Here is a 26350-nt window from a genome sequence, read left to right as displayed (position 1 = left end):
ACAACTTGAAAGATTCAAGCAGGTGGCACCTCTTCCCCCAATAAAGCTAATAAGGTTGTATTCCTAGAAGCGATCCTGCTGCAGCTGGCTCTCAAAAGCAGGGTTAGATAAAACATCTCACGACTGCTCTGCTTCTGCTCTACTTCATGTTATTTTTGGCCCTTACAGTAAGAAACTTCAGTGACGGATACATAATGCAGCTGAAATCTGTTTGTTCTTTCGACAGGAGTCATCACTCTACACAACTAAATTTTTCCTGCAATCACCTGCAAAATAGACACACATATGTTTTACCCTTAACTTTTCCAGGAGAGTTTAAGATTTTTCTGGGAACCAGAGCTTTTATTACTGCTAAATAGAGGATACAATCTGGATGGTCAGGCTTTTATTTAAGAATGACTTAGTGGTAGAGCGTCGGCCTGGCGTGCAGAAGTCCCGGGTTCGATTCCCGGCCAGGGCACACAGGAGAAGCGCCCATCTGCTTCTCCACCCCTCCCCCTTTCCTTCCTCTCTGTCTCTCTCTTCCCCTCCCGCAGCCGAGGCTCCATTGGAGCAAAGATGGCCCGGGCGCTGGGGATGGCTCCTTGGCCTCTGCCCCAGGCGCTGGAGTGGCGCTGGAGTGGCTCTGGCTCAACAGAGCGATGCCCCGGAGGGGCAGAGCGTCGCCCCCTGGTGGGCGTGCCGGGTGGATCCTGGTCAGGCGCATACGGGAGTCTGACTGTCTCTCCCCGTTTCTAGCTTCAGAAAAATACAAAAAAAAAAAAAAAAAAAAAAAAGAATGACTTAACCACAAATCTGGTTCCACTATTGATTCCAGGAATGTATACTAAGGTGATAGTCCAAAAGGGCCGAAGAGATGTGCCCATAGATATGTATCACAATATCATTTACAGTAATCTAAAACAATAATCTTATTTAAAACAAGGGATTAAATAGAAGTACATTCACATAATAAAATACTATGTAGTCATTAACGATTATTTTTACTGACTGAAAAACATCCATTATATCTTGGCTTTTAAAATAAGTTATAAAAATGTGTGTATGACATAATTCTACTTTTATAAAGTTTCGTATTTAAGATATACACATACGAACACAGTTAGGAAAGTGTCATCAAAATATTAACTATGGTTAGAGTTATAAGGTAAAATTTTATTTATTATATTTTATGATGTTTAAATTTTTATTAATTGATTTTTTTAAAGGACAGAGAAACATCAATTTGTAGTTCTATTTATTTATGCATTCATTGGTTGATTCTTTGATGTGCCCTGACTGGGGAACAAACCTGCAACCTTGGTAACTTTGGTGCATCAGGATGATGCTCTAGTCCAGGGGTCGGGAACCTATGGCTCACGAGCCAGATGTAGCTCTTTTGATGGCTGCATCTGGCTCACAGACAAATCTTTAATAAAAAAAATAATAACGTTAAATATATAAAACATTCTCATGTATTACAATTCATTCATTTCCTACTGCTCAAGTTCATGGTTGTGGGTGGCTGGAGCCAATCACAGCTGTCCTCCGGGACAACACAAATTTTTACTGGATAATGCCTAACATACACGGGTCGTTGTATGGCTCTCATGGAATTACATTTTAAAATATGTGGCGTTCATGGCTCTCAACCAAAAAGGTTCCCAACCCCTACTCTAGTCTAACCAACTAAGAGCTAGCTATCCACGGCCTATTTTAATGTTTTTTAAATATGCCATATTAGTATGTATTATTTTTATAGTAAAAAAGGATTAAAACTAATTTTGGAAAACAATTTTTTTTTTTTTTTTTTTTGTATTTTTCTGAAGCTGGAAACGGGGAGAGACAGTCAGACAGACTCCCGCATGCGCCCGACCGGGATCCACCTGGCACGCCCACCAGGGGCTACGCTCTGCCCACCAGGGGGCGATGCTCTGCCCCTCCGGGGTGTCGCTTTGCCGCGACCAGAGCCACTCGAGCGCCTGGGGCAGAGGCCAAGGAGCCATCCCCAGCACCCGGGCCATCTTTGCTCCAATGGAGCCTTGGCTGCGGGAGGGGAAGAGAGAGACAGAGAGGAAGGAGGGGGTGGGGGGTGGAGAAGCAAATGGGCACTTCTCCTATGTGCCCTGGCCGGGAGTCGAACCCGGGTCCCCCGCACACCAGGCCGACGCTCTACCGCTGAGTCAACCGGCCCGGGCTGAAAACAATTTTTTAAACTGATATTTTTCAATCTACATTAGCTACACTTCTTATGACAAAAATCATCTATGATTAAATATAGTGAAAAATATATTTTAGGACTCCAACTTAAAACCCTAAAACTATATAAAAATGTTAACATTTCAAACAGAGCACCATATATATTACTCACTGTCTCTTGAACTTCAGCAACTTCTGAATATGGCAAGATCTAAAAAAAGAAACAAATTTTCTCAGGATTGATTTAATCTTGTACACCAGAATCAAATCTAGAAAGCATCCACAGTTTATTAAATGAATTAAGGGGTGCCTCAATTTTTTAAGAAGTAGCAAAAAATTAGACTATTAAGTCTACATAGGAAACTAAATGTTTTGTTTTTTTAAAATCTGAAGGCTTCAGGAAATGACTACCTTCCAATCTGTGAAATTCTCCTTGGAATGTTCTAGGCTTCTTCACAGACCTCATTTTTAGTTCAGATCTAGCTTCATTCCAAAACAGTGCTGCCTGTATGTTAGAGCATTATTACAAATTAACTTCTTGTTCTAAAATTCTATTAACAAAGAGTGGGCTTTAAGCTTGTTTTATAAAACATTTATGTCAAAAGTAGCACTCAGTAGTTTCCCTCAGAAACAAGATTCCACGCCAATTTGCCCAATTTTTCAATGGTACCATCTTTCTTTCAATCACTCAGACCTAAACCCTTGAGTCATCTGAAACTCTTTTCCCCAGTATCTGATCAAGTCATTAAGTTGTGATGATTTTTATCTAGACAATGTCTTTCTCACATCAAGTCCTTTCTTACAATTCCCATTACTACCATAGAGGCTTGACCCACATTACCTCATTAACAACCTTTGTATCTATCTCTATTTCAATACAATTTAGTCCCTGCATTCAATCTCACCTTACTTGTTCATTTACTATGTATTAGAATTCAAAACCATGATAAAGACTTTGATCTTACTGCCAAGAAGATTACCCTATATAAGACTGTATATATTGTACAGTAATTTATATAGTTAATACTGACATGTTATTTCCAGTCCACCCAAATTACTCATTCTTGAAGCTAGCCCTATCATTAGCAAGTAATTTAACTTCTCTGAGGGGCATTTTCTCCTCTGTGAATACCTAATTATTAAAATTTACAGCTTTCCAGGATTTACTCTATAGATTTTTTTAAAGTAGTATGTAAACATAAGTAAAAATTACTAGAAGTACAAATGACAAAGACTAAGAAAGAACCCATTCTTTAGAAAATAAGCTCCAAACCCTGAGATTTAAATCTATAATTTGGTCCAATTATTCACTCCACAGAAGTGCTTTGATTTCCTGAATCCAAAACTCTACTTACCTAAATTCTGTCTAGTAAAACTGATCACTCAGAGTGATCTGCAATATTATAACTACTTTCTTTTCTTTTAAAATTTTATTTATTGACTTTACAGAAGGGGCTGGGGATGAGAAGTAGTTTCTTCAGTCTAGCTGTTCACTGGTTGCTTGTCCTATGTGCCTTGACTGGGTAAGCCCAGGGTTTCTAACGAGCAACCTTAGTGGTCCAGGTCAGCACTCTATCCACTGTGCTACCACAGGCCAGGCTGTACTTTCTTTTTGCTTCCCTGCTCAATAACTGGAAAGTTTCCCTAAAGGCTCAACTCAAATTGCCAATTCTGCTATCAAACTTCAAGCTGAAGTTATCTTTCCTTTCTAATACCAGTTTTTTGACAACGCATACATAGTTATAATATTTTCTCTATTGCTATCAGGAAAAAATAAAAAATTAAACTGTTATTTAACTTTTCCCTACTATTATAATGGTCTAGTACAGTACTGTTAAATAGAACTTACTGCAATAATGGAAATATTCCACATCTGTGATCAATAGGGTAACTACTAGTTACAGATGGCTATTAAATTGTTGAAATGCAGCTAGTGAGACTGAGGGACTCAAGACTTAAATTAATACCATTAGATGTAAATTAGTCATGAATGGCTACCTTATTGGGCATCCCAGGTATATATAGTGTGCAGCCTTACCTTTCCCCAACTCAATCTCATTCGCCATGGCTGACCACTCCTTTTCTCAAAACTCTCCTTCCTTGTTTCCTAGCTACTTTTTCTCCTTTCTCTTCCTTCCTCTCTCTGCTTTGGCTCTCTTCCCCTTTTGCCCTTTTAAAATAGTTCTTTCCTAAGCATGTTGGATGAGATGACTTCACTGACTCGATTTTTAAATGGGTTCTATTCACTGACAACTCCCCAAATTAGTTTCCCCATCTCACCTCTCCTGACTCCTGCCCCATAAGGCCATCGAGTAATCTTCCTGGTGCACTCATTCTTCTCACCCCAAATAAAATGTCACACCCTTGGTAAGGGCTCTCCTGACTTCACAAGGCAAGCATAACAAAGGGATACTGTATCCTAGCCAGGCATAGCAAAGGAATATTCCATCTGATTGTCACTGCATCCTTCTATCAGGCAGAACTGCAGGGAAGAGCCCACAGAGCTCCACATGTTCATAAAGATGCTTCCCCTGCACCTCCATCTTCCTAAGGAGTGGACAGACCACTCACTCACCTTATCCTCCAACCTTACCACTCACCACCTAACCTTCGGTCTGCCTAACGGACATGTGAGTTCCACACTTAGCACTTATCATTGCCTAGAAAACTAGCTTTAGGACTCTGTTCAAAAGTCACTTCCTCAGAAAACTTCCATGATATTCCTAGAAAACAGTGACACCCATCCCTACTCCACTGCTCTCTAGCCTTCTCACCCTGCTTTATTTTTCATCACAACAGTCATCACATAACACAGTATATAATTATGTATATATTTTTTGTCTTACACCACTAGAATGTTAGCTCCATTCGAGTAGGAACTTTGTCTATTTTGTTCATTGTTATATTGCTTAAAATTAGAACAGAGCCGGACACATGGTAGACACTAAATAAATAAATGCATAAATGAAAAAAGGGCTTATAATAAATGTAATACCTACCAAGAATTTCTTACATATACAGTGTGTCCGTAAAGTCATGGTGCACTTTTGACCGGTCACAGGAAAGCAACAAAAGACGACAGAAATGTGAAATCTGCACCAAATAAAAGGAAAACTCTCCTAGTTTCATACCTATTCAGTGCAGTTCAATGTAGGCTCACACACAGATTTTTTAGGGCTCCTTAGGTAGCTACCCCGTATAGCCTCTACAGACTCATCACTGACTGATGGCCTTCGGGGTTTCTCCACCAAACTGCAGGTTTCCTTTAACTGCTTATCCCACCGAGTAATGTTATTCCTATGTGGTGGCACTTCATTATAAATGCGCCGATATTCACGTTGCACTTTGGTCACAGATTCGAATTTAGCGAGTCACAGAACACACTAAACTTCCCTCTGTACTGTCCACATCTCGACCGGCACGGCTGTGGGCTGCTCTGCTGTATACACAGTGTTACATCATCATCTGCGCATGCACACATGCTGCCACATCATCCTACAGAAACTAGGAAGATTTTCCTTTTATTTGGTGCAGATTTCACATTTCTATTGTCTTTTGTTGCTTTCCTGTGACTGGTCAAAAGTGCATCATGACTTTACGGACACACTAGTTTGCTGAGTTTGTTATGGCAAAAAACAACTCTTGCTTATCTTTGTACTTTACAGAACTCATTTTGCACATTTATACACTTTGTGTATAGATACACAAAGACTAATATGGACTATAATCATGAAATCAGAGTTCTAAGCCTAACTTTATAATATTCCCTGGGTAAGCCTGAATATCTTGAATTTAATTTTCTTATTTATGAGATCTGTCCAAAAATTTTGTTATACTAAATATTCAACATAGAAAAGGTCCTAATTGTGCTTAAATCGTATTTACATCTTTTTCAACTACCAGTCTTGGCCATCACAAGCCCAAATTCCATTATCAGGAATCTCCCCATTCTTTCTCCTAAATAATTCTGTCATTTATAAATAACGTTACAGATTCACCATCAGTTTTTGGTAATGGGGTATGTTATATTTCTTTCAGTACTGGTGATTAAGCAAGTACATGATTAAGCAACCTCCTGAATTAAAGGCTTCATATACAAGGGAAATTCAACATAAATCAATATGTTAATTGTAACTAGTAATGTCATGTATCTGGTGAAATTGCTGGTAAAGTCTCTAGTTATGAAACCAGGGGGAAAAAGTGATTGTCAACCAAAATAAATAAATAAACTCATAACCTTGGCCTTTAACTTCATTAGCAGTCTCCTCTATATGTGATCTAATCATTCATAGTTAGCTGAAAAGATTATGAATTAACAGCACAACAGAAATCATGTTATCACATTACATACATGCCAGTTAAGTAGGAAAATGGTTATATGAGATAGGTCATGCATATAAATATTTCAGTGTATGATGTTTACTCTCATGACTTGTTTAAATAATTCTGATTGTTCAGTCTGAAATAAGAGCTTATGTTACTTGGAATTTCACTTTGGCCAATTTTCATACATATGCATAAGCCTATATCCTATATTTAATCATAACCAGTACATGAATTAAGACATAAGGATTAGTACAGCATAGGGAATAAAGTCAATTATACTGTAATAACATGGTGCCAGGTGGGTACTAGATTTATGAGGGGGTCACTTCATAAGTTATATAAATGTCTAAAACCATTATGCTGTATACCTAAAACTAATATAATATTGAATGTCAACTGTAATTGAAAGGTAATAAAGACATAAGAACTGCATAATAAATAATCCTTCCAGGCCCTGGCCGGTTGGCTCAGTGGTAGAGCGTCGGCCTAGCGTGCAGGAGTCCCGGGTTTGATTCCCGGCCAGGGCACACAGGAGAAGCGCCCATCTGCTTCTCCACCCCTCCCCCTCTCCTTCCTCTCTGTCTTTCTCTTCCCCTCCCGCAGCCAAGGCTCCATTAGAGCAAAAGATGGCCCGGGTGCTAGGGATGGCTCCTTGGCCTCTGCCCCAGGCGCTAGAGTGGCTCTGGTCGCGACAGAGCGACGCCCCGGATGGGCAGAGCATCACCCCCTGGTGGGCGTGCCGGGTGGATCCCGGTCGGGCGCATGCAGGAGCCTGTCTGACTGCCTCCCAGTTTCCAGCTTCAGAAAAAATACAATAATAATAATAATAATAATAATCCTTCCAGAGTTCTATTTCTAATATATGACTGATTAGTATACCATGTTGTCCAGTTATCAAGTCACAGATAAGGTCGCTAATAACATGGAAACATCAACCTCTGTGAGTCATATTATCTACCACACATAAAAAATGCAGTTAGCAACTGCTCTTCACATCTCAGCATGGTGCCTACATGCCAAAGTATTCATGCCAGAGAGACAAATCAACATTAGTTACAGGAGAACAAAGCCTTGGGTAAATAAAATAAATCATGGACTACACACTTTTTCAAAGTACACATTAGGTAATCCTTAAAAAGACCAATTAGAATATAGATCAATTCATAACCATTAACACATTAGCCTTTACATTCGATAACAAGAACAACAAAATTAGAGTATCTGCATTGCAATTTTAACATAGCCCTTGGTTAGCTATGTGATCTTAGAAAAATTACTAACCCCTTCAGAGCCTCAGTTTCTTCATCTCTAAAAACAAAGTAATATATATTACATACTTCACAGTATTATGGAAAGATAAATGAGAAAGTGTAGAAGACATTAAACCAAGGTCAGAGCTCTTAATAATGTGCAAAACTTTTTTCTCTCCACACAAATACAATAACCCAAACATGGAAAGTGCGGATTCTAGGAATCTAGGGAAAAAAGCAAAATCCAGAAAAGACATTTTTTAGTCTGCTACTACTACCCTATAGGTTTAACTACCTTTTACCTGGATTATACAACTGCATGCTAACTTGCTCCCTGGGCTAACTAACTGCCTCACTTCAATGGTTCTCAACCTTAGTTGCACATGGAAATCACCTAGCAGACTATAAAAAGTACTGATGTCTGCACCTCACCCTTTGAGATTTTAATCCAATTGAACAGGAGTGCAGCCTGAGCACTGGGATTTCTCAGTACACCTCCGATAACTCTAATATTCAGTTGGTTGCCCCTCCAATATTTCATAATTCTGCCAAGGCAATTTTCCTAAGCCAGACTCTGAACAGGTTTCTCTGCTTAAAAAAATTAATAAAAACTAAAAAATATAAATCAATGGTTTGACATGATTAAAAACAAAAACTCCACACTGTAAAATCTGTATAATCTGATTCTAACATAGGTGAGGTACAGTATAGGAAAATGATTAAAGCTTGGCCACTGGAGCCAAATGTATCTCACTTACTAGTCATGTGAACCTGAGCAACTTATTCATCTCTCTGTGTTCTCATCTATTAAGTGGAAGTAATAATACTATCTTAAAAGGTTATTTGAAGATTACATATCTGCAAATTACTTGGAATAGCTCCTGGTCTACAAGAGAAATTTAATAAATGCTTTGTTATTAATTTCCTCTATAGTTTTATCTTCTACTACTTCCCCTAAAGCAGTAAATACTGCTCGTGAGACCTAAAACCTGCTCCGAACATAATGTAGTCAGAAACCTAGCAAGTTACTATGTGACAGATGTATACTCAATGCTTGACCAAAATTAACTTTTTTGTGTATATGTGGATACACATACATCAATATAAATTCACATACAAATATACACATATTAATAGAAATTAATATCCCCCTCCCAAGTTGTTTCTTGCTCCATTACTACTGTTTTCACTATATTGAATTTAAGGTGACTTCTAAAATCATTGTAAATTAATGAAAACTATAGCATCCACCGGGTACAAGAACAAACGTCGGAGACTTTCAGGAGTATAGATTTAATTTTATTGGCCAGTTTTACCTGCGCAGGGGCAAATTCCCGAGGTGTCCAGAGACACTGTGCTCACAAGGAGCTGCAGATGGGAATTGCACCTAGCACTCACAGCTAAATCTTTTTATAAGCTAAGCAAGCAAGCCTAATACAGAAGCAGATGTGGCAGTAACCTATTTGCTAAGGGGGCTGCACATAGCATAGCAACAGGGGCTGGGGTCTAGCTCATTGGCGAATTCCAAACCTAAACTTCTGATAAGCGTCTTTTAACCAATAGAATGCAAACGTTTGTCTCCTTTGCTTTTCTTTTTTTTCTTCTCTCTCAGCCTCCCAGAGTCCCTATCTGTCTCTGCTTCTTGAACGACCTTGGGCATGTTATTCCTAACAGAACAGGAGCAGGACCTGCCTGCAACCCTTAAGTTCCCTGTTCCATTAGTGCCCTGCTTATTTTCTGATCTTCTCTTGGTCCTTACAAAAACCTGCTAAGGTCTACTGAATGAAGTCTGCAGTGGTGCAGTGGATAAAGCACCAGAAGCAGAGGACACAGGTTCAAAACCCCAAGGTCACCGGCTTGAGCCCAAGGTTGCTGGCTTGAGCAAGGGGTCATTGGCTTGGCTGAAGTCCCCTGGTCAACACACATATGAGAAAGCAATTAATAAACAACTAAGGTGCTGCAAAGAAGAATTGATGCTTCTCATCTCTCTTCCTTCCTGTCTGTCCCTTTCTGTCTCCGTCTCGCTAAAAAAAAAAATAATTCCTTCTAACCTAAATTTATCTTCGTGTATCTTCAATATGCTAAAATCCTAATCCTTTGCATAAAACTTCTTTTGGAAGTTTATGAAACTATTTTCTTTTTTCTAAGTAGGAAGAAATTTATTTTAAGATTCTTGATGCACGTAATTTAAGAGTTAAATGTAGAGCTGTGGGTATCTTGGCTTTAATTGTATCCTGATTACGAGATGCACCTGCATGTCTTAAAACTAAGGAGAAACAGTAAGTGATAATGCTTTTATGAAAGCTCTTTAATCTGCACTTTAAAAAAACCTGAATGATTGTATTATTTATGGATATTGAAAGAAATAACAAATTTTTAAAGCCCATTTTCCTCCTCAAGTCTAATTTAGCAAAACAAATAGCTTTCTACTGGGAGTTAGTTACCTTAATAGTTCTAGTTTAGATCTTTATATTGTGGGCATGTCACAACAAAAGTCTTAAGAAACTGTCCAATATAGATATTGTTCATTTTAATCTTCGGTCCTCTTTCAGCCACCACCTTAGCCATTCTACATGCAAGAAATATAAAGCCAAAAAGTAACCAATTTCTTTTGCAAATGGGAACTGAGTTACTTAGTGTTATAGTGACTCACACCCTCCTAAACCCAACCCTCATGTTGATGAGATGCCAGAGGAACTTAATTCTTGTTTGTATCAATTAGCCTATGCTAAAACTGGTTTTGTTATACATCATTTTACTTAAACAGAATCTATCAACAGTGTTAAGTGAGAACTTACTCTATGCCTAAAACTATTCCTAAAAATTGTTTATTATTTTTTTAAAAAGCACTGGTTAGGGAAAAATTAAGAAAATATGAAACAAGACTATACAAGCACACACTCCATTTCTCAACAGAGCAATGACATCATTACATCCCATACAGCCTCTGAAAAAGTGCACTGTACACTCAAGTAAGAAGGAGAAAAAAGGTGACTAACATCAAATATCACTGTATTACTAAAAAAATAATTTTCACTTCACAGAGTCTATGAAAGGGTATTAAAGAGTTCTGTAGTTCTGGGAACAGAATTTGAAAAAATCTCCAAACAATAATGGATACAGAAAAAAAATGGTTTGCAATTCTGCTGATATACTATGTAGACTGGCTATTTCTTCTACTTTTTAAAAACTAACTCTTTCTCCAACTCTGTTCCCAAAATTTATTATTAGAGTCCCATCATATACCAGTAAATTTTTACATTATTCAAGCCTCTAATAAGAATAAGAACAATCTCTAATAAGTAAAAGAATGAAGATATAAGACAGAATTTAAGTAACTATGTAACAGAAAACACTGAGCAGTACTTTCCCACTTAGGTAGTTCAAACATTACAAATATTTAAATACTGCTAATTTGTAACATTTAGAAGTTAATGTAGCATAAAGCATACCTATCAAAATTGTTTTATCCTTTTTTAAAATGTCTCCCTATAGTAGAAGGTTCAATAAAGTTGTAAAATGGCAGAAAAACAAAAACCTAACAAAATGTAAGGTTGGCTGGATTGCTTTAAGGTAGAGGCTAGTCAGTCATTCTCTCCAGCTGTTAAATATCTCTAAGGCTGTTAAAATATTCATTTAGGCCCTGGCCAGTTGGCTCAGTGGTAGAGCATCGGCCTGGTGTGAGAAAGTCCCGGGTTTGATTCCCGGCCAGGGCACACAGGAGAAGCGCCCATCTGCTTCTCCATCCCTCCCTCTCTCCTTCCTCTCTGTCTCTCTCTTCCCCTCCCACAGCCAAGGCTCCAGTGGAGCAAAAGATGGCCCGGGCGCTGGGGATGGCTCCTTGGCCTCTGCCCCTGGCGCTAGAGTGGCTCTGGTTGTGACAGAGCGACGCCCCGGATGGGCAGAGCACCGCCCCCGGTGGGCGTGCCCGGTGGATCCCAGTCGGGCGCATGCAGGAGTCTGACTGCCTCCCCGTTTCCAGCTTCAGAAAAATAGAAAAATACAAAAAAAAAAAAAATTTTTTTTTCATTTATACAGTGTGTCCGTAAAGTCATGGTGCACTTTCGACTGGTCACTGGAAAGCAACAAGAGACGACAGAAATGTAAAATCTGCACCAAATAAAAGGAAAACTCTCCTAGTTTCATACCTATTCAGTGCAGTTCAATGTGGGCTCACACACAGATTTTTAAGGGCTCCTTAGGTAGCTATCCCGTATAGCCTCTACAGACTCGTCATTGACTGATGGCCTACCAGAACGGGGTTTTCTCCACCAAACTGCCAGTTTCCTTCAACTGCTTATCCCACCGAGTAATGTTATTCCTATGTGGTGGCGTTTCGTTATAAACACGCCGATATTCACGTTGCACTTTGGTCACAGATTCGAATTTAGCGAGCCACAGAACACACTGAACTTTCCTCTGTACTGTCCACATTTCGACTGGCATGGCCGTGGGCTGCTCCACTGTATACTATACACGGTGTTATGTCATCAGCTGCGCATGCACACATGCTGCCACATCATCCTACAGAAACTGGGAGGGTTTTCCTTTTATTTGGTGCAGATTTCACATTTCTATTGTCTATTGTTGCTTTCCTGTGACCAGTCAAAAGTGCACCATGACTTTACGGACACACTGTATCTCTCATGAATGAACAGATATAGGCAATGGTCATCAATGGCTGCTATTATCAAAAGAGCACACTAATTATATGCCTCCTGATGCTTATGGTAACACACAACACTAGCAATGAACTATTATTGTGAAAAAAAAAAGAATCTGAATCTGAGCAAGACTCTAATTCTAATAACCAATTGCCAAGAAATATAAGTGACAGAAGAACACATTAAACAATCACCAAGGGGAAAAACCCAGATTGTGGGAAACTCTACAGTACAAACTATTTCTTCAATATATGAAAAATAAATATTAAAAATTGAAAATTAACAGATGGATGAACAACTTAAAAGATGAAAAAAGACTTGAGTGACTTAATTGTTGGGCAGATAAAATATATTACGCTCACTTTGTTAAAGATGGCGCTGCCCATGTGGAAGCCCGTCACCCAGGTGATGGTGTTGATTGCCTTTCTTGCTTGGGATGGGCATGATTATATTAATGTGTGTTGGGGGCGGGCTGTGGGCAGGCCAGATTCTAGTAGCCTGGGCTTGGTTTTGGGACTAAGTCTTTCCCACCCTTTCTGATGTGGGGTGGTGCACTCTCATGAGGAATCCCATTATGCCTCAAATAAGTGACGTTGTATCAGAGACTTCCTTGTTTGTATGTTGGATTAAAGGTTTTGGTTTCTACACTATAAAGTGGAGCAGACCGGGAGCTTGCTCTCTCTCGGTTCCTGAGATTAGCATTAGAGGAGAGCAGAAAAAGGAGAGGAGAGAGAAGGAGATGGGAAACAGAGGTGAGTAAGTCTGGTGAGCTAGAAACCTTTGATTCTAGGAAACTTGGATAAGTCAGTAGCTTTGTGAGCACTGAATGAGTGGGTTTTGAAGCCCAGTGTATGTTTTTACTTGCCCGCTGGGTGCAAGCTAGGATTAAAGCTAACGGCCCACCAGTTCTTGGCTCCGTTGTTTTATTACCGTCTGTCCAAATCCAATGCGAACCTGCACGGGCCGGACGGCTGTGATGGTGGCCGTGGCTACTGGCTTCACACTTATCAACCAAGTCCAACACAAAAACTAGGAAAATAATATTTATGAGGCAGTCAGGGAAGTTTAAGCATTTATTAGTTAAGTATATTAAAGAATTACTCATTTTTAGGATAACAATGGTATCCATGGTTAAAGTTTTAAACAAAAGTTTAGAGATACATACTGAAATACTAATGAATGAAATGATATACTTCGGATTTGCTCAAGAAAATACAGGGTGGAAAGGTGGGAATATAAATGAAACAAGACTGACCTATGTTGACAATTGTTGAAGATCGGTGATAGGTACATGAGAATTCATTATACTAGTCCTTCCTTTTGGAATATACTTGAAATGTTTCATAATAAAAAGTTTGAAAAAGATAACTTCTATTAACATTCTTGAATATGTGATAAAGATAAACTGTTATAATTAGCAAATAACTATTGGGATGACAAAGCTATTTTACTATAAAAGAGAATGAGTAAATAGGTAATAAATTGGTGACTAAAATTTCCATAAGAAATTTTATACAAAGATCTCTGCAACCTAAGAATTGCATTAGAACATTAGTTCTACCTAAAAACTCCCCAGGTAAGATGCCCACTGGACCAGATTGTTATCCAGCAATAGGACCCACTTCACTAGACTGGGAAGCACCAAAGGTTAGTACCACAACTGTGATAGGCAGAATAACAGCCTCCCAAACATGTCCACATCCTAATCTCTGTGACCTGTGAATGTTATTTTACATGATATAAGGGACTTTGCATATGTGATTGAAGTGAAGGATCTTGAGATAGAGGACTTATTCTGTATTATCTGAGAGGGCCAACATAATCACAAGGGCCCTTTTAAGAGGTAGGTAAGACAATCAAAGAGAGTAGTAGGCAATGTGATTATAAAAGCTAGAAGTTGAAGTGATGGGAGGAAGGGCCCATGAGCCACTGAATGAATGCCACCTCCAGACACTGATAAAAACAAGGTAATAGATTCTCCCCTCAGAGCCTCTAAGGCTGCTTTTACACTTCTGATATCTAGAAATAAGAGGATAATAAATTTGTGTTGTTATAAGCCACTGAATTTGTGGTAACTTATTACAGCAGCAATAGAAAACTAACATAATGACCAACAGTAAAATTTAACAAAGAAGCCTATTTCAGGTCAAGTATAATGATTTCAAGTATAATGATTGAACCACTGAGTTACCTGTAAGGACGTGTTCATGCCAAGCATAGACAACCAGCTGGTTGGGGAATACTGTAGATGAAATTCTTACATTAGGCAGATCATCCGACTTAATAATCTAAATTTCCCACAAAAACTAAAGGGTAAAAGTTGCCACAGGACTGAGAGGTTTGCAAAACCTCTGCTGGTAGCATAATCATTGTTAAATGGAAAGAGCAAACAGGCCTCTACAGAGGTAACCCTGAAGTATTTAAACATTAGCCAAACACTTAGCAGACAGGTCTCAAAAAATGGTCAAATATTAGATGAGAATATGCACCAGATTTAGTAACCCTCAATCTCTAAGGCCCTTTTATTAAAGATGACACAAGAGACTTCACAGTTCATTCCCACCTGTTCCCATTTCCCGGGGAGCCCAAGGCGTGGAGGGGATGCTATAGAAACAAGCAAGTACCATGAGATAATAATACTTTGAGAAGACTGGTAATTGGCATATGGTAACTTATAATAGACTTGAATGCATTAATTGACTATGCATATAATTGACTTGAGAATATTATGCTAAGAGAAATAAGTAAATAAGAAAAGGCTAAGAACTATATAACTTTACACATAGGTGGGATATAAAATTAAGACAAATGGACATAGACAAAAGTGAAGTGGCTACCAGAGGAAAAGGAGTAAAGGGGGCCAAATATAAGGTGATGGACAATAATTTGACTTTGGGTGATGGGCACTTATGCAATGAATAGTTCACATACTATGGAGATGTATACTGAAAACTATGTGTTCCTATGGACCAATGTTATTCCATTAAATTTCTAAATTGAAAAAAACACACAAGTAAGTGCCATTATATAATAATACTTTGGGAAGATTGGTAATTGGGATGTGGGTAACTTATAATTGAGTTGGAAGCATACACGTCTTACAGGCCAGTTACTGGAAAACTACACCAAAAATACTGTCATTACATATCTGCTATGACTAACAACATATAATATACTAAATCATTAATGATAATGAGGAAACTAAACTAACAGTACTTATAACAACAAAAACAGCAACATTTAAAATTTTATTTTTTTCATCTATTCAAAATAATACTTGATGTTACCAAAAACTGAGGCAATTCTATCAATTTTTATGCCCATACAGGTATATTATATTACCAAATGTTACATATATGAGCCACACTTCTTGGAATATGACTTTAATTTCTCAGTGAACTCTTACAACTTATCAATGTTACTTTACAAGCACAAAATCACAATAATTATGAAACACTTTAATAAAAACCAAAGTTTCAGAAACCTGGATTATCTCTAGGGCCATCCAGAAGATACTCATTTACTACATTTTGAGAATTACTGAATTAAATCATCTTTTCAGTTCCTTCTACTTCAAAAAGCCTCTAATTCAAAGTACCTAGTTTAAATTAGAATCTCAAGAAAGATTTCCTCAATTCAGAGCCCCTTGGATACTAGAGATATGATTAAGATTCATAAATTTTTTTTTTAATTTTTCATCTCTTCTAAACAGTCACTTATATAACTACAGAAAGTATATTAAAAAATTCTGACTTCTAATATACCTTATAAAGCAAATCCCTCTGCTAAAAGAAACCTATAAGGTATTCAAAAGCTTTGACTTTCCTTAAGGAACATATTCCATTTTTGTCTACTAAAAGGATATTTCAGTTTATTTCAATTTATTAATAGAAATTTGGCTCCTACACTTGAAGCATATCTTAGTGGTTATTTCTAATATAAATTCTGGACCTTTACCGAAGGTTTTAAGATATATTAAATGTACATTTGTGTTCTGAAGTATATTTAGTGCCGCATATGGAAAAATTTGATTCATATTTTTCAATATTTACCATCTAAGACTAATAATACTACAAAAAATAGAACTATAGGCAATTGCAATAATGAATTTTACTTTGCGAATACATTTTTAAAAAATAGAGAATCTCATGTGGAAGAAGAAAATTAAACAATGGACACTAAAGTCAGACTGAGTCCAAGTTTTTACAACTTCACAACAAACAGTATCTGAATTAATAGTATCCTAATTGATAGCGCCATCTTTCTTCCAAATCATTTTACAGCCTGCTCCCAGATTTATGTTATCTAACTACATAAAATATTCAATGACATACCACTGCCTACAGAACCAAGTTCAAAAACCCTGACCTGGCACTCAAAGTTTTCCATAAAGTTAGTCTGCTGCATTGATCATTATTTCTACAATATGAACACCACTCCCTTCCTATCTACCTCAGTTAATTTTTCTACTAATGTTCCCTGAATAAACCTTGAGATATTAACTCTCCATGTGGCCTTGCCCCTTGCCAGTCTCCCTTCCTAGAATGCTCTTCCTGTTCATTTTCAATCCTCTGAGCCCTATTACCTATGCTATTCAAAGTTTGTTCTCTTAAGAAAGCTTCCCAAACTACCTCAGTGTATAGCAACCACCTAACTTTCACAACTTGTGAACTATGCCTTGTTTACATCCCTCACTTAACATTTAGTAATGCTGCTATTGTCTTATCTGTCCCTCTATCTAGTCTCCCCAAAAATAAATGTAATTCATAAAGACTACAATGTGTATGTCTCGGCATCCCTTTCACCTGTCACAGTACTTGGCATAAAGGATACATTCAAAAATAGTTAACTAATATTTTTAAAACCAGTGCATGAAATCAGATTTTTTAAAACATTGCCACCTCATATTGACATGCTGCCTTATATTTGCAAACAACTTTCTGGTTTCACCAGATCATACTGTCACTATCAAGTAGGCAGAATGAGTATCCTGTCAACATATATATTTTTTTTTTACGGAAATAGAGTATTTGCCTCAACATTTTAGGTAGAAAACCAGGAACCAGAGAAAGTGTAAAGCTAAAATTGCTGAATAGCCTATGGCTTTTTAAAATGTGTTTTACTGCCTCTCCTGCCTTCTAATTATTTACATTTTTGGAGAGGTCTTAATATTAATATTTATATTAACAATAACAATAGATTTTATTTATTGAATGTTTATAATGTGCAAGGTTTGTAATGGACACTTTACATATATATTATCTCAAAACTGAAAACAACTCTAAGGTAGATATTACTATTATCTTTAGTAATAAGTGAGGAAACTGGAAACCTGAAGAATTTAATTAATTGTCCATGTTATACAACTAAGTGACAGAGCTCAAATTTTAACATGTAGCTCAATGTCTACAGAGCCCATGTTCTTAGCCCACTTCTCCTAAATCTAAACAGTAACTGGCTTATGCCAAGCAATTCAAAGGTAATATTTCATAAATGAGTAACTCAAAAGAAGACCTCAAGATTAGTTTCAGCATATTTCATATTGAAATTATTGGTATTCTCTCTATGCTACAATATCTCATAGAAGAAAATGAACAAGTAGGGGAAAAAAAGCTCTGTTTTTTATATCCTTGCTCCAACCTCTCAATATCAACAGACTTTACAATAAAAAATGATTAAAACTTTATTAATACAGTGCAGGAATTCTGGCATAGAATTTAATACTATCTCTTTAGATATTATTTTAAAAAGTAACAATAAATTTTAAGCATTTCTATCCAGAAAGACAGGTATGTAGTCAATACCTTAGTGGCAAAGTAACTATTCAGACAGACCCACAATTCCCCGCTTCAGCTGTGAACACACAGGAGATAATAAGTCTCGCTGAGCCTACTTCCCTATTTATAAAGGTGAGGGTAAACAGTTACCTTTTATGGCTTGTCAGAGAATAGTTTGACAAAGTACAGACTTTGAAAATGGCAATTGTTGTTATTACTGGAATTTTTATTACCACTAAGAAATTTAAAAAAAAAAACTTAAATTCCATTAAGCTTTAAATAAAATGTTATTTATAGAAAAGTAAACACCATATTCTAGGACAGGATTTTAATCTTAACTTCTTTTCTGAAATTATAGTAAAAATAAAATAACTTACCATCAGTTTTCCACTTATAATCATGACAATAACCTTCATAAATCAAGCTATTTCCATATCCATTTTATTCTCTATAAACAAGTTATCATTGTAGCGTTTAACAGTTTTGACCATTTAAGAAACTAAATCAAGTTTAAGCCAGAAATTCAAGAAAGGTTGGGACCAAATTTATACAGGTAAGCAAAACTGCATTTGCTGTCAATTATTAGACCGTTCTACATTTGAGCCTGAACAAAGGACATTCACTAGGTTAAAGTTTACAAACATCTCAATATAATAGTGGCTCAACACCACAGCAATGTGAACAAGAGACAAATCAGCCTTCACATTATTTCAACAATACAAATTTGTCAAAGAATCTTCCACCTAACAAATCACAGAGCTACCAGTTGACATTTGATGCAGTCAGTACCCTTACCTTGTATAATGAAAACATTCCTAACAAAGAATTGCATATATCAATATTTAATGGAATCTCTCAAAATGCTACAGAATTGAAAATTAAATTATCATGGGATAAACGATTTTTATATAATGACAAATCATTTAATTTACCCTGCTGGTGGATTTTATTTTTTACTTATTGGATAGGGGATACTTAATGATCACACCTACATACTTACTTTAATTTCAGAATACAATTCAATCATAATCACAAGGCAGCAATGTTTATTTTTTATATCAAACTTTTTTTTAGATTTTATTTATTCATTTTAGAGAGAGCAGAGAAAGAGAGAGACAGAGACAGAGAGAGAGAGAAAGGGGAAGGAGCAGAAAGCATCAACTCCCATATGTGCCTTGACCAGGCAAGCCCGGGGTTTTGAACTGGCAACCTCAGCATTCCAGGTCCACGCTTTACCCATTGCGCCATCACAAGTCAGGCCAAGGCAGCAATGTTTATTAAATCTTTATACTTTTATAGAAAGAATATATGTGGCAACTGCTCTTAATTATTTTAACTGTTTCATTCCCTCTGCCTGCTCAGAGCTTTATATGATGTGCGATTTTAAGGCATTTCCTCAATTTAGTGAAATTCTCTTGATTTCCTTAAGGCAGAAAGTGTTTTTGGAAAAATATAAACACAAACTATTATGTCAATATGTGTATTATACTACATGGCTGGGAAGGCAATGGAAAAGAGGGAGGAGACGGGGCAGAGAAGTCAGAAAACTGACTAGGATGTGCTCTAACAAGGTTTAAACTATCTGTAATATTTCATATCAACAGAGGAGTTAAAGTATTTAAAAATACTTTTTTTAAAGCTTGTCTTAAATACATTTTTAAAATAATATCACGGCTTACATCAAACACTTCATAGCTGCAAATGACAGCACCTTATTATGCTGTATTTGAATCACTCACCAAAGTTCGGTCAGGTTCACCATCTGCCAAAACTGCCTCCATAGTGAAAGAAGATAAGTTCACACTTCTCTGTCCATTAATGCTGAGCCATCCTGTGAATCTGGAAATCCTAGAATATGAAAATCATATGTATTAGGAGTGGTATAAAATTGTGGTAAATGGAAAATTAAGCATTAAGTATATTTGAAATTTTAGACTGAGGTTACTTTCAAATCTAATAATGGGGGGGGACGGACGGACAGATTTTGACATGGCCCTGAGGAATGATAAAGGTTCAGAGAAAAGTGTTAGAAGAAAATGATCTGGTGACATCAGAGAAATGGTGCCATGAGGGGTGCTCCCGATATCTCTCCCTGAAATTTCAACAAGTCAACAACTAAAGACAGAGAAAAAAATCTCAGGAGCATCTGAAATATACACACACCAGACAAAGGTATGACTGGGTGAAAAGGCGGCTGAATATATAATCCACTATGAAAGAAATAAGGCAGAGAATGGAGTATTCTGCTTTCCTCACTGAACTGAGGAAGGGTCACTTTCGCCTGGAACTGAGAGAAATGGAGGATTTGGGGCAGAGGGAAAAAGCTGGGATAGAGTGGATGATCAAGCAGAGGAGAGAGCACGCCTGCTCTGCCTGAGATTGCGGATGCGGGCGAGCACGGGTGGCAGGCTCGGACAGAGGCTGCTGGTGTGGGTTGCCCACAGAGGCCGGCACCGGAGCAGCTTTGTACACTCCCGGGTGTGCTATCGCGGGCAGTGTGTGAGTGGCTCCACCTGGCACCTCTGGCGGGGGCACGCACACTTGTGGGCAGAAGGGCTAGGCCCGAGATTATCAGTGGTGGACTTCTGTGTGGGCTGTAGCCAGCATTTCTGTGTGGTCCCAGCTTCCCAACCAGCAACACGGGAAGTGCACAAGGGTCAGGATCCCTAGGCATGGACCTGTCCAGGCGGGGCGCCTCTGTGAGCCGATATAAGTCTCAAAGCGTATTCCTGCATTTCCAGCACTGACTGAGATCACAGATGTTGTGCACCTAAGTGGGCAGGAGCAGACTTCCATGTGCACTACGAAATTTGTGGGGGCTGGGTGCGCATGTGGCTTGCTACGGGCTACCAAACAGGGCACAAGGGAGAAGCCTGTGGAGATTAGACCTGCAGAGTGCTGAGGCATACTAGAAATGCCCGGGGTCCCATAGAAAAGCGCCTGATCTGCAATTGGATCCCAGCCCACAGCATGCTGAGACACGCTAGACCTGTCCGCGGGTCCTTATAAAGGCACCAGATCTGAAATTGGCTCCTAGTCCTGCAAAACCTGTAGTATAGCGCCACCTGCCAAAAAAAAAAAAAAAAAAAGAAGCTACCTCTCAAAACCAGGAAAAAATTACATTTTTTATAACTTTTTTTCCCCACTTTGGTCATTTTATCTTCTTTCCATTTTATTCTTTCCTTTCCCTTTGAACTTCATTATCCATAGTTACATTTTCCATTCCTGTTTTTTTTCTGAGGGTTACATTTTAAAAACCTTAACTTTTTTTTTACTTTTCTCTTTTTTTTCTTTTTGTCTCATTTGATCGTCATTTATCAACAAATTATTTTATTTTGGATTCATATTTTTCTTTGTGGCATTTGCGTGTTTCTTACTTCATTTTTTTTATCTGTTTGTCATTTTACATCAGTTCTGGCTCCCGGTTCTCTGTAGTTTTTGTTCCATTTATTATAATAGAATTTTCACTTTTTCACTGTATCTTTTCAATTTTTATTTTATTTTTTTAATTATCTCTTATTAGTGTTGCTAACAGTAACATTCTCAAATGCCATTAAGGAAAAAGAAATCAAATATCATGAATACAAAAGACAGAAATGAAGGTCATATAGATTGATGAAAAATCTCTAGAAAAATTTTCAATTGCTTGGAAACCTTGGAGTAGTTAAATGACAGAGAATTAAAAATAGAAGTCCTAAAAATACTCAGGGAAATACAAGAAAGCATGAAAAGGCAATTTAGAGAGCTCAAAAAACAATTCAATGAACAAAAAGAATAGATCATCAAGGAAATTGAAACTATAAAAAGGAATCAAACAGAGATGAAAAACTCAATATATGAACTGAAAATGAGGTAACACGCTTAGCTAATAGAACAGGCGAGATAGAGGAGAGAATTAGTGAAATAAAAGACAGGCAACTAGAGACACTACAGAAAGAAGAAGAGAGAGACTCATGAATTTAAAAAAATGAGAAAGACCTACATGAATTGTCTGACTCCATCAGAAAGAACAACATAAGAATAATGGGTATATCAGAAGGAGAAGAGAGAGAAAATGGAATGGAGAACATATTCAAACAAATAGACGAGAAATTCCCAAGCCTGTGGAAAGAATTAGAGCCTCGAATCCAAGAAGCAAACAGAACACCGAGTTACCATAACACAAACAGGCCTTCTCTAAGACACATCGTAATGAAATTATCACAAACCAATGACAAAGAAAATATCCTCAAGGAAGCCAGGGAAAAAAAGAATACAACATATAAAGAAAGGCCCATTAGGCTATCATCAGATTTCTCAGCAGAAACTCTACAAGCCAGTAGAGTGGACCCCAATATTTAAAGTACTGAAAGAAAGGAACTTCTAACCAAGAAAACTATATCCATCAAAGCTATCCTTCAAATACAAAGAGGAAATAAAAATATTCACAGATATAGAAAAGATGAGGGAATTTATCACCAGAAACCCCCACTTCAGGAAATACTAAAGGGGGTTATCCAACCAAGTACAAAGAACAAAACAAAACAAAATTACAAGTAAATGTTCCAACAAGATCACAATAAAAACAAGATTAATCTGTGACAACAAAAACAAAAAAGGGAAGAGGACAAAGATTAACAGTAGCAAAGAAGGATGGAGTGCAGAAGTACTCATGAGATAATGTACTACAATGAATATGACATATATCCTTTTTATTATCTAATGGAAACCAGCCCTGAAAAAACACTACAGAAACACATGGTTAAAAAAAAAAAAAGAAACAGAGGAAAGAAGTATGGAATACAACCAAACAAAAACAAATGATAGAAGAACAAAAGAGAAGAACCAAACAAGATACAGCTATCAGAAAGCAATATATAAAATGGCAATAAGAAATCCTCAAGTGTCAATAATTACATTAAATGTAAATGGATTGAAATCACCAATAAAAAGACACAGAGTAGCAGAGTGGATAAAAAAAAATCTAGCTGTATGATGCCTTCAAAAAACACATCTAGGCCCTGGAGTTGGCTCAGTGGTAGAAGGTCGGCCTGGCGTGAAGGAGTCCCGGGTTCGATTCCCAGTCAGGGCACACAGGAGAAGTGCCCATCTGCTTCTCCACCCCTCCCCCTCTCCTTCCTCTCTGACTCTCTTCCCCTCCCACAGCCAAGGTTCCAATGGAGCAAAGTTGGTCCAGGCGCTGAGGATGGCTCTATGGCCTCTGCCTCAGGTGCTAGAATGGCTCTGGTTGCAACAGAGTGATGCCCCAGATGGGCAGAGCATCGCCCCCTGGTGGGCGTGCTAGGTGGATCCCGGTCAGGAGCATGCGGGAGTCTGACTGCCTCCCCATTTCCAACTTCAGAAAAATACAAAAAAAACCCCCAAAAACCCCAAAACAGAAAAAACAACAATAAAAAAAAAACACATCTAAGCTACAAGGATAAAAACAAATTCAAAGTGAAAGGTTAGAAAACAATTCTCCAAGCAAATAATATTCAAAGAAAAGCAAGTATAACCATACTCATATCTAACAATGCTGACTACAAGACAGCAAAGGTAATCAGAGACAAAGATGGTCATTTCAAAATGATAAAGGGGACTTTGAATAAAGAAGACATAACACTTCTTAATATATATGCACCAAAACCAAGAAGCACCAAAGTATATAAGACATCTACTAACTTATCTAAAAATAAGAACTGACAAAAATACAATCATACTTGGAGACCTCAATACACTGCTGACAGCTCTATATCTGTTCATCCAAACAGAAAATCAATAAAGAAATATGGGCCTTAAACGAAACACTAGGACAACTGGATATGATAGACATCTACAGGACATTTCATCCCAAAATGCCAGAGTATATATTTTGCTCCAGTGTGCATGGAACATTCTCAAGAATTAACCATATGTTGGGCCACAAAACTAATATCAACAAATTCAGAAAGACTGAAATTATACCAAGCATATTCTCTGACCATAAAGCTTTGAAACTAGAATTCACCTGCAAAAAAAAAGTAAACAAAACCACAAAAATGTGGAAATTAAACAACATACTTCTAAAAAATGAGTGGGTCAGAGAAGAAATAGAAGCAGAGATCAAAAGATACAATACATACAGACAAATGAAAATGACAATATGACATATCAGAATTCTGGGATGCAGCAAAAGCAGTAATAAGAGGGAAGTTCACATCACTACAGGATTATATAAACAAATAAGAAAGAGCCCAAGTAAACAACCTAACATCACATCTTAAGGAACTAGAAAAAGAAGAACAAAGACAACCCAAAACCAGCAGAAGAAAGGAAATAATAAAAATCAGAGCAGAAATAAATGAAATAAAGAACAGAAAAACTATAGAAAAAAAATCAATAAAACAAAGGAGTGGTTCTTTGAAATGATCAACAAAGTTGACCAACCCTTGGCAAGACTCACTAAGGAAAAAAGAGAAAGGACTCATATAAACAAAATCCAAAATAAAAGAGAAATCACCACAGATATCATAGATATACAAAGAATTATTGTAGAATACTATGAATAACTATATGCCGCTGAATTTAATAATATAGAAGAAATGGATAAATACCTAGAACAATACAATCTTCCTAGACTGACTCATAAAGAAGTATATAGCCTAAACAGACCCATAAGCAGGGAGGAAAAAGAAACAACTATCAAAAACCTCCCAAAAAATAAAAGTCCAGGGTCAGACAGCTATACTAGTGAATTCTATCAAACATTCAAAAAAGACTTGGTTCCTTTTCTACTCAAAGTCTTCCAAAAAATTGAAGAAGAAGCAATACTTCCGAACACATTTTATGAGGCCAACATAACCCTCATACCAAAACCTGGCAAGGACAACACACAAAAAAGAAAACTACAGACCAATATCTCTAATGAATACAGATGTTAAAATCCTAAACAAAATACTAGCAAATCGAATACAACATCACATTATAAAAATAATTCATCATGATCAAGTGGGATTCATCCCGAAATCACAGGAATGGTTCAACATACATAAAACAGTTAACATAATACACCATATCAACAAAACAAAGAACAAAAACCATATGGTCCTATCAATAGATGCAGAAAAGGCATTCAATAAAATACAACATCACTTTATGTTTAAAACACTCAACAAAATGGGTACAGAAGGAAAATATCTCAACATAATAAAGGCCATTTATGACAAATGATCAGCTAACATCATATTAAATGGCAAAAAACTAAAGACTTTTCCTCTAAAATCAGGAACAAGACAAGGCTGCCCACACTCTCCACTCTTACACAACATAGTGCTGGAAGTTCTAGCCAGAGCAATCAGGAGAAAAAAATAAAAGGTATTCATATTGGGAAAGAAGAAGTAAAAGTTTCACTTGTTGCAGATGATATGATCCTGTGCATTGAAAACCCCAAAGACTCTACAAAAGGACTATTAGAAACAATAAGCCAATACAGTAAGGTCGCAGGATACAAAATTAATATACAGAAGTCTACTGCCTTCCTATATGCCAACAATGAAACATCAGAAAATGAACTCAAAAAAATAATCCCTTTTACAATTGCAACAACAACAACAAAAAAATACCTAGTGATAAACATAACAAAGAATGTAAAGGACCTATATAATGAAAACTACAAAGCATTGTTAAGGAAAATCGAAAAAGATACAATGAAATGAAAAATATTCCTTGTTCTTGGATAGGAAGAATAAATACAGTCAAAATGACCATATTACCCAAAGCGATATACAAATTTAATACAATTCCCATTAAAATTCCAATGTCATTTTTTAAAGAAATGGCACAAAAAATCATCAGGTTTATATGGAACTATAAAAAAATCTCAAATAGCCAAAGTAATCCTAAGGAAAAAGAATGAAGCTGAGGGCATTACAATAACTGACTTCAAATTATACTATAGAGCCACAATAATCAAAACAGCATGGTATTGGCAGAAAAATAAACACTCAAACCAATGGAACAGAACAGAGAGCCCAGAAATAAAACCACATATATATGGTCAAATAATCTGTGATAAAGGAGTCAAAAACACACAATAGATAAAAGAAAGCTTCTTTAATAAATGGTGCTGGGAAAATCGGGGAGCCACATGCAAAAGAATGAAACTCAACTACAGTTTGTCCCCCTGTACCAAAATTAA

At 37.1% G+C, this 26350-nt stretch overlaps 1 protein-coding gene across 13 annotated transcripts in view; it reads right to left on the bottom strand.

Moving 5' to 3' along the window:
• The window catches only part of OSBPL8 (oxysterol binding protein like 8), a 168257-nt gene that overhangs the window by 95521 nt on the left and 46386 nt on the right, over window positions 1-26350 (bottom strand). For 3 of the 13 annotated variants that reach the window (XM_066368511.1, XM_066368510.1, XM_066368513.1), the window contains 2 exons: window positions 19935-20043; window positions 2351-2389 (listed from right to left, as the gene is read on the bottom strand). In XM_066368511.1, coding sequence (XP_066224608.1) covers window positions 2351-2389; window positions 19935-19976 — 81 coding nt within the window. In that variant the 5' untranslated portion in view covers window positions 19977-20043. Of the gene's footprint in view, window positions 1-2350; window positions 2390-18572; window positions 18705-19934; window positions 20045-26350 lie in introns of those variants that run through there. The other 10 variants (XM_066368512.1, XM_066368514.1, XM_066368520.1 and 7 more) reach the window with 7 other exon arrangements.

This window comes from Saccopteryx leptura, chromosome 2 (assembly GCF_036850995.1).
Source record: "Saccopteryx leptura isolate mSacLep1 chromosome 2, mSacLep1_pri_phased_curated, whole genome shotgun sequence".
NCBI lineage: Eukaryota > Metazoa > Chordata > Mammalia > Chiroptera > Emballonuridae > Saccopteryx > Saccopteryx leptura.
This window is presented reverse-complemented; position numbering and strand designations above follow the sequence as displayed.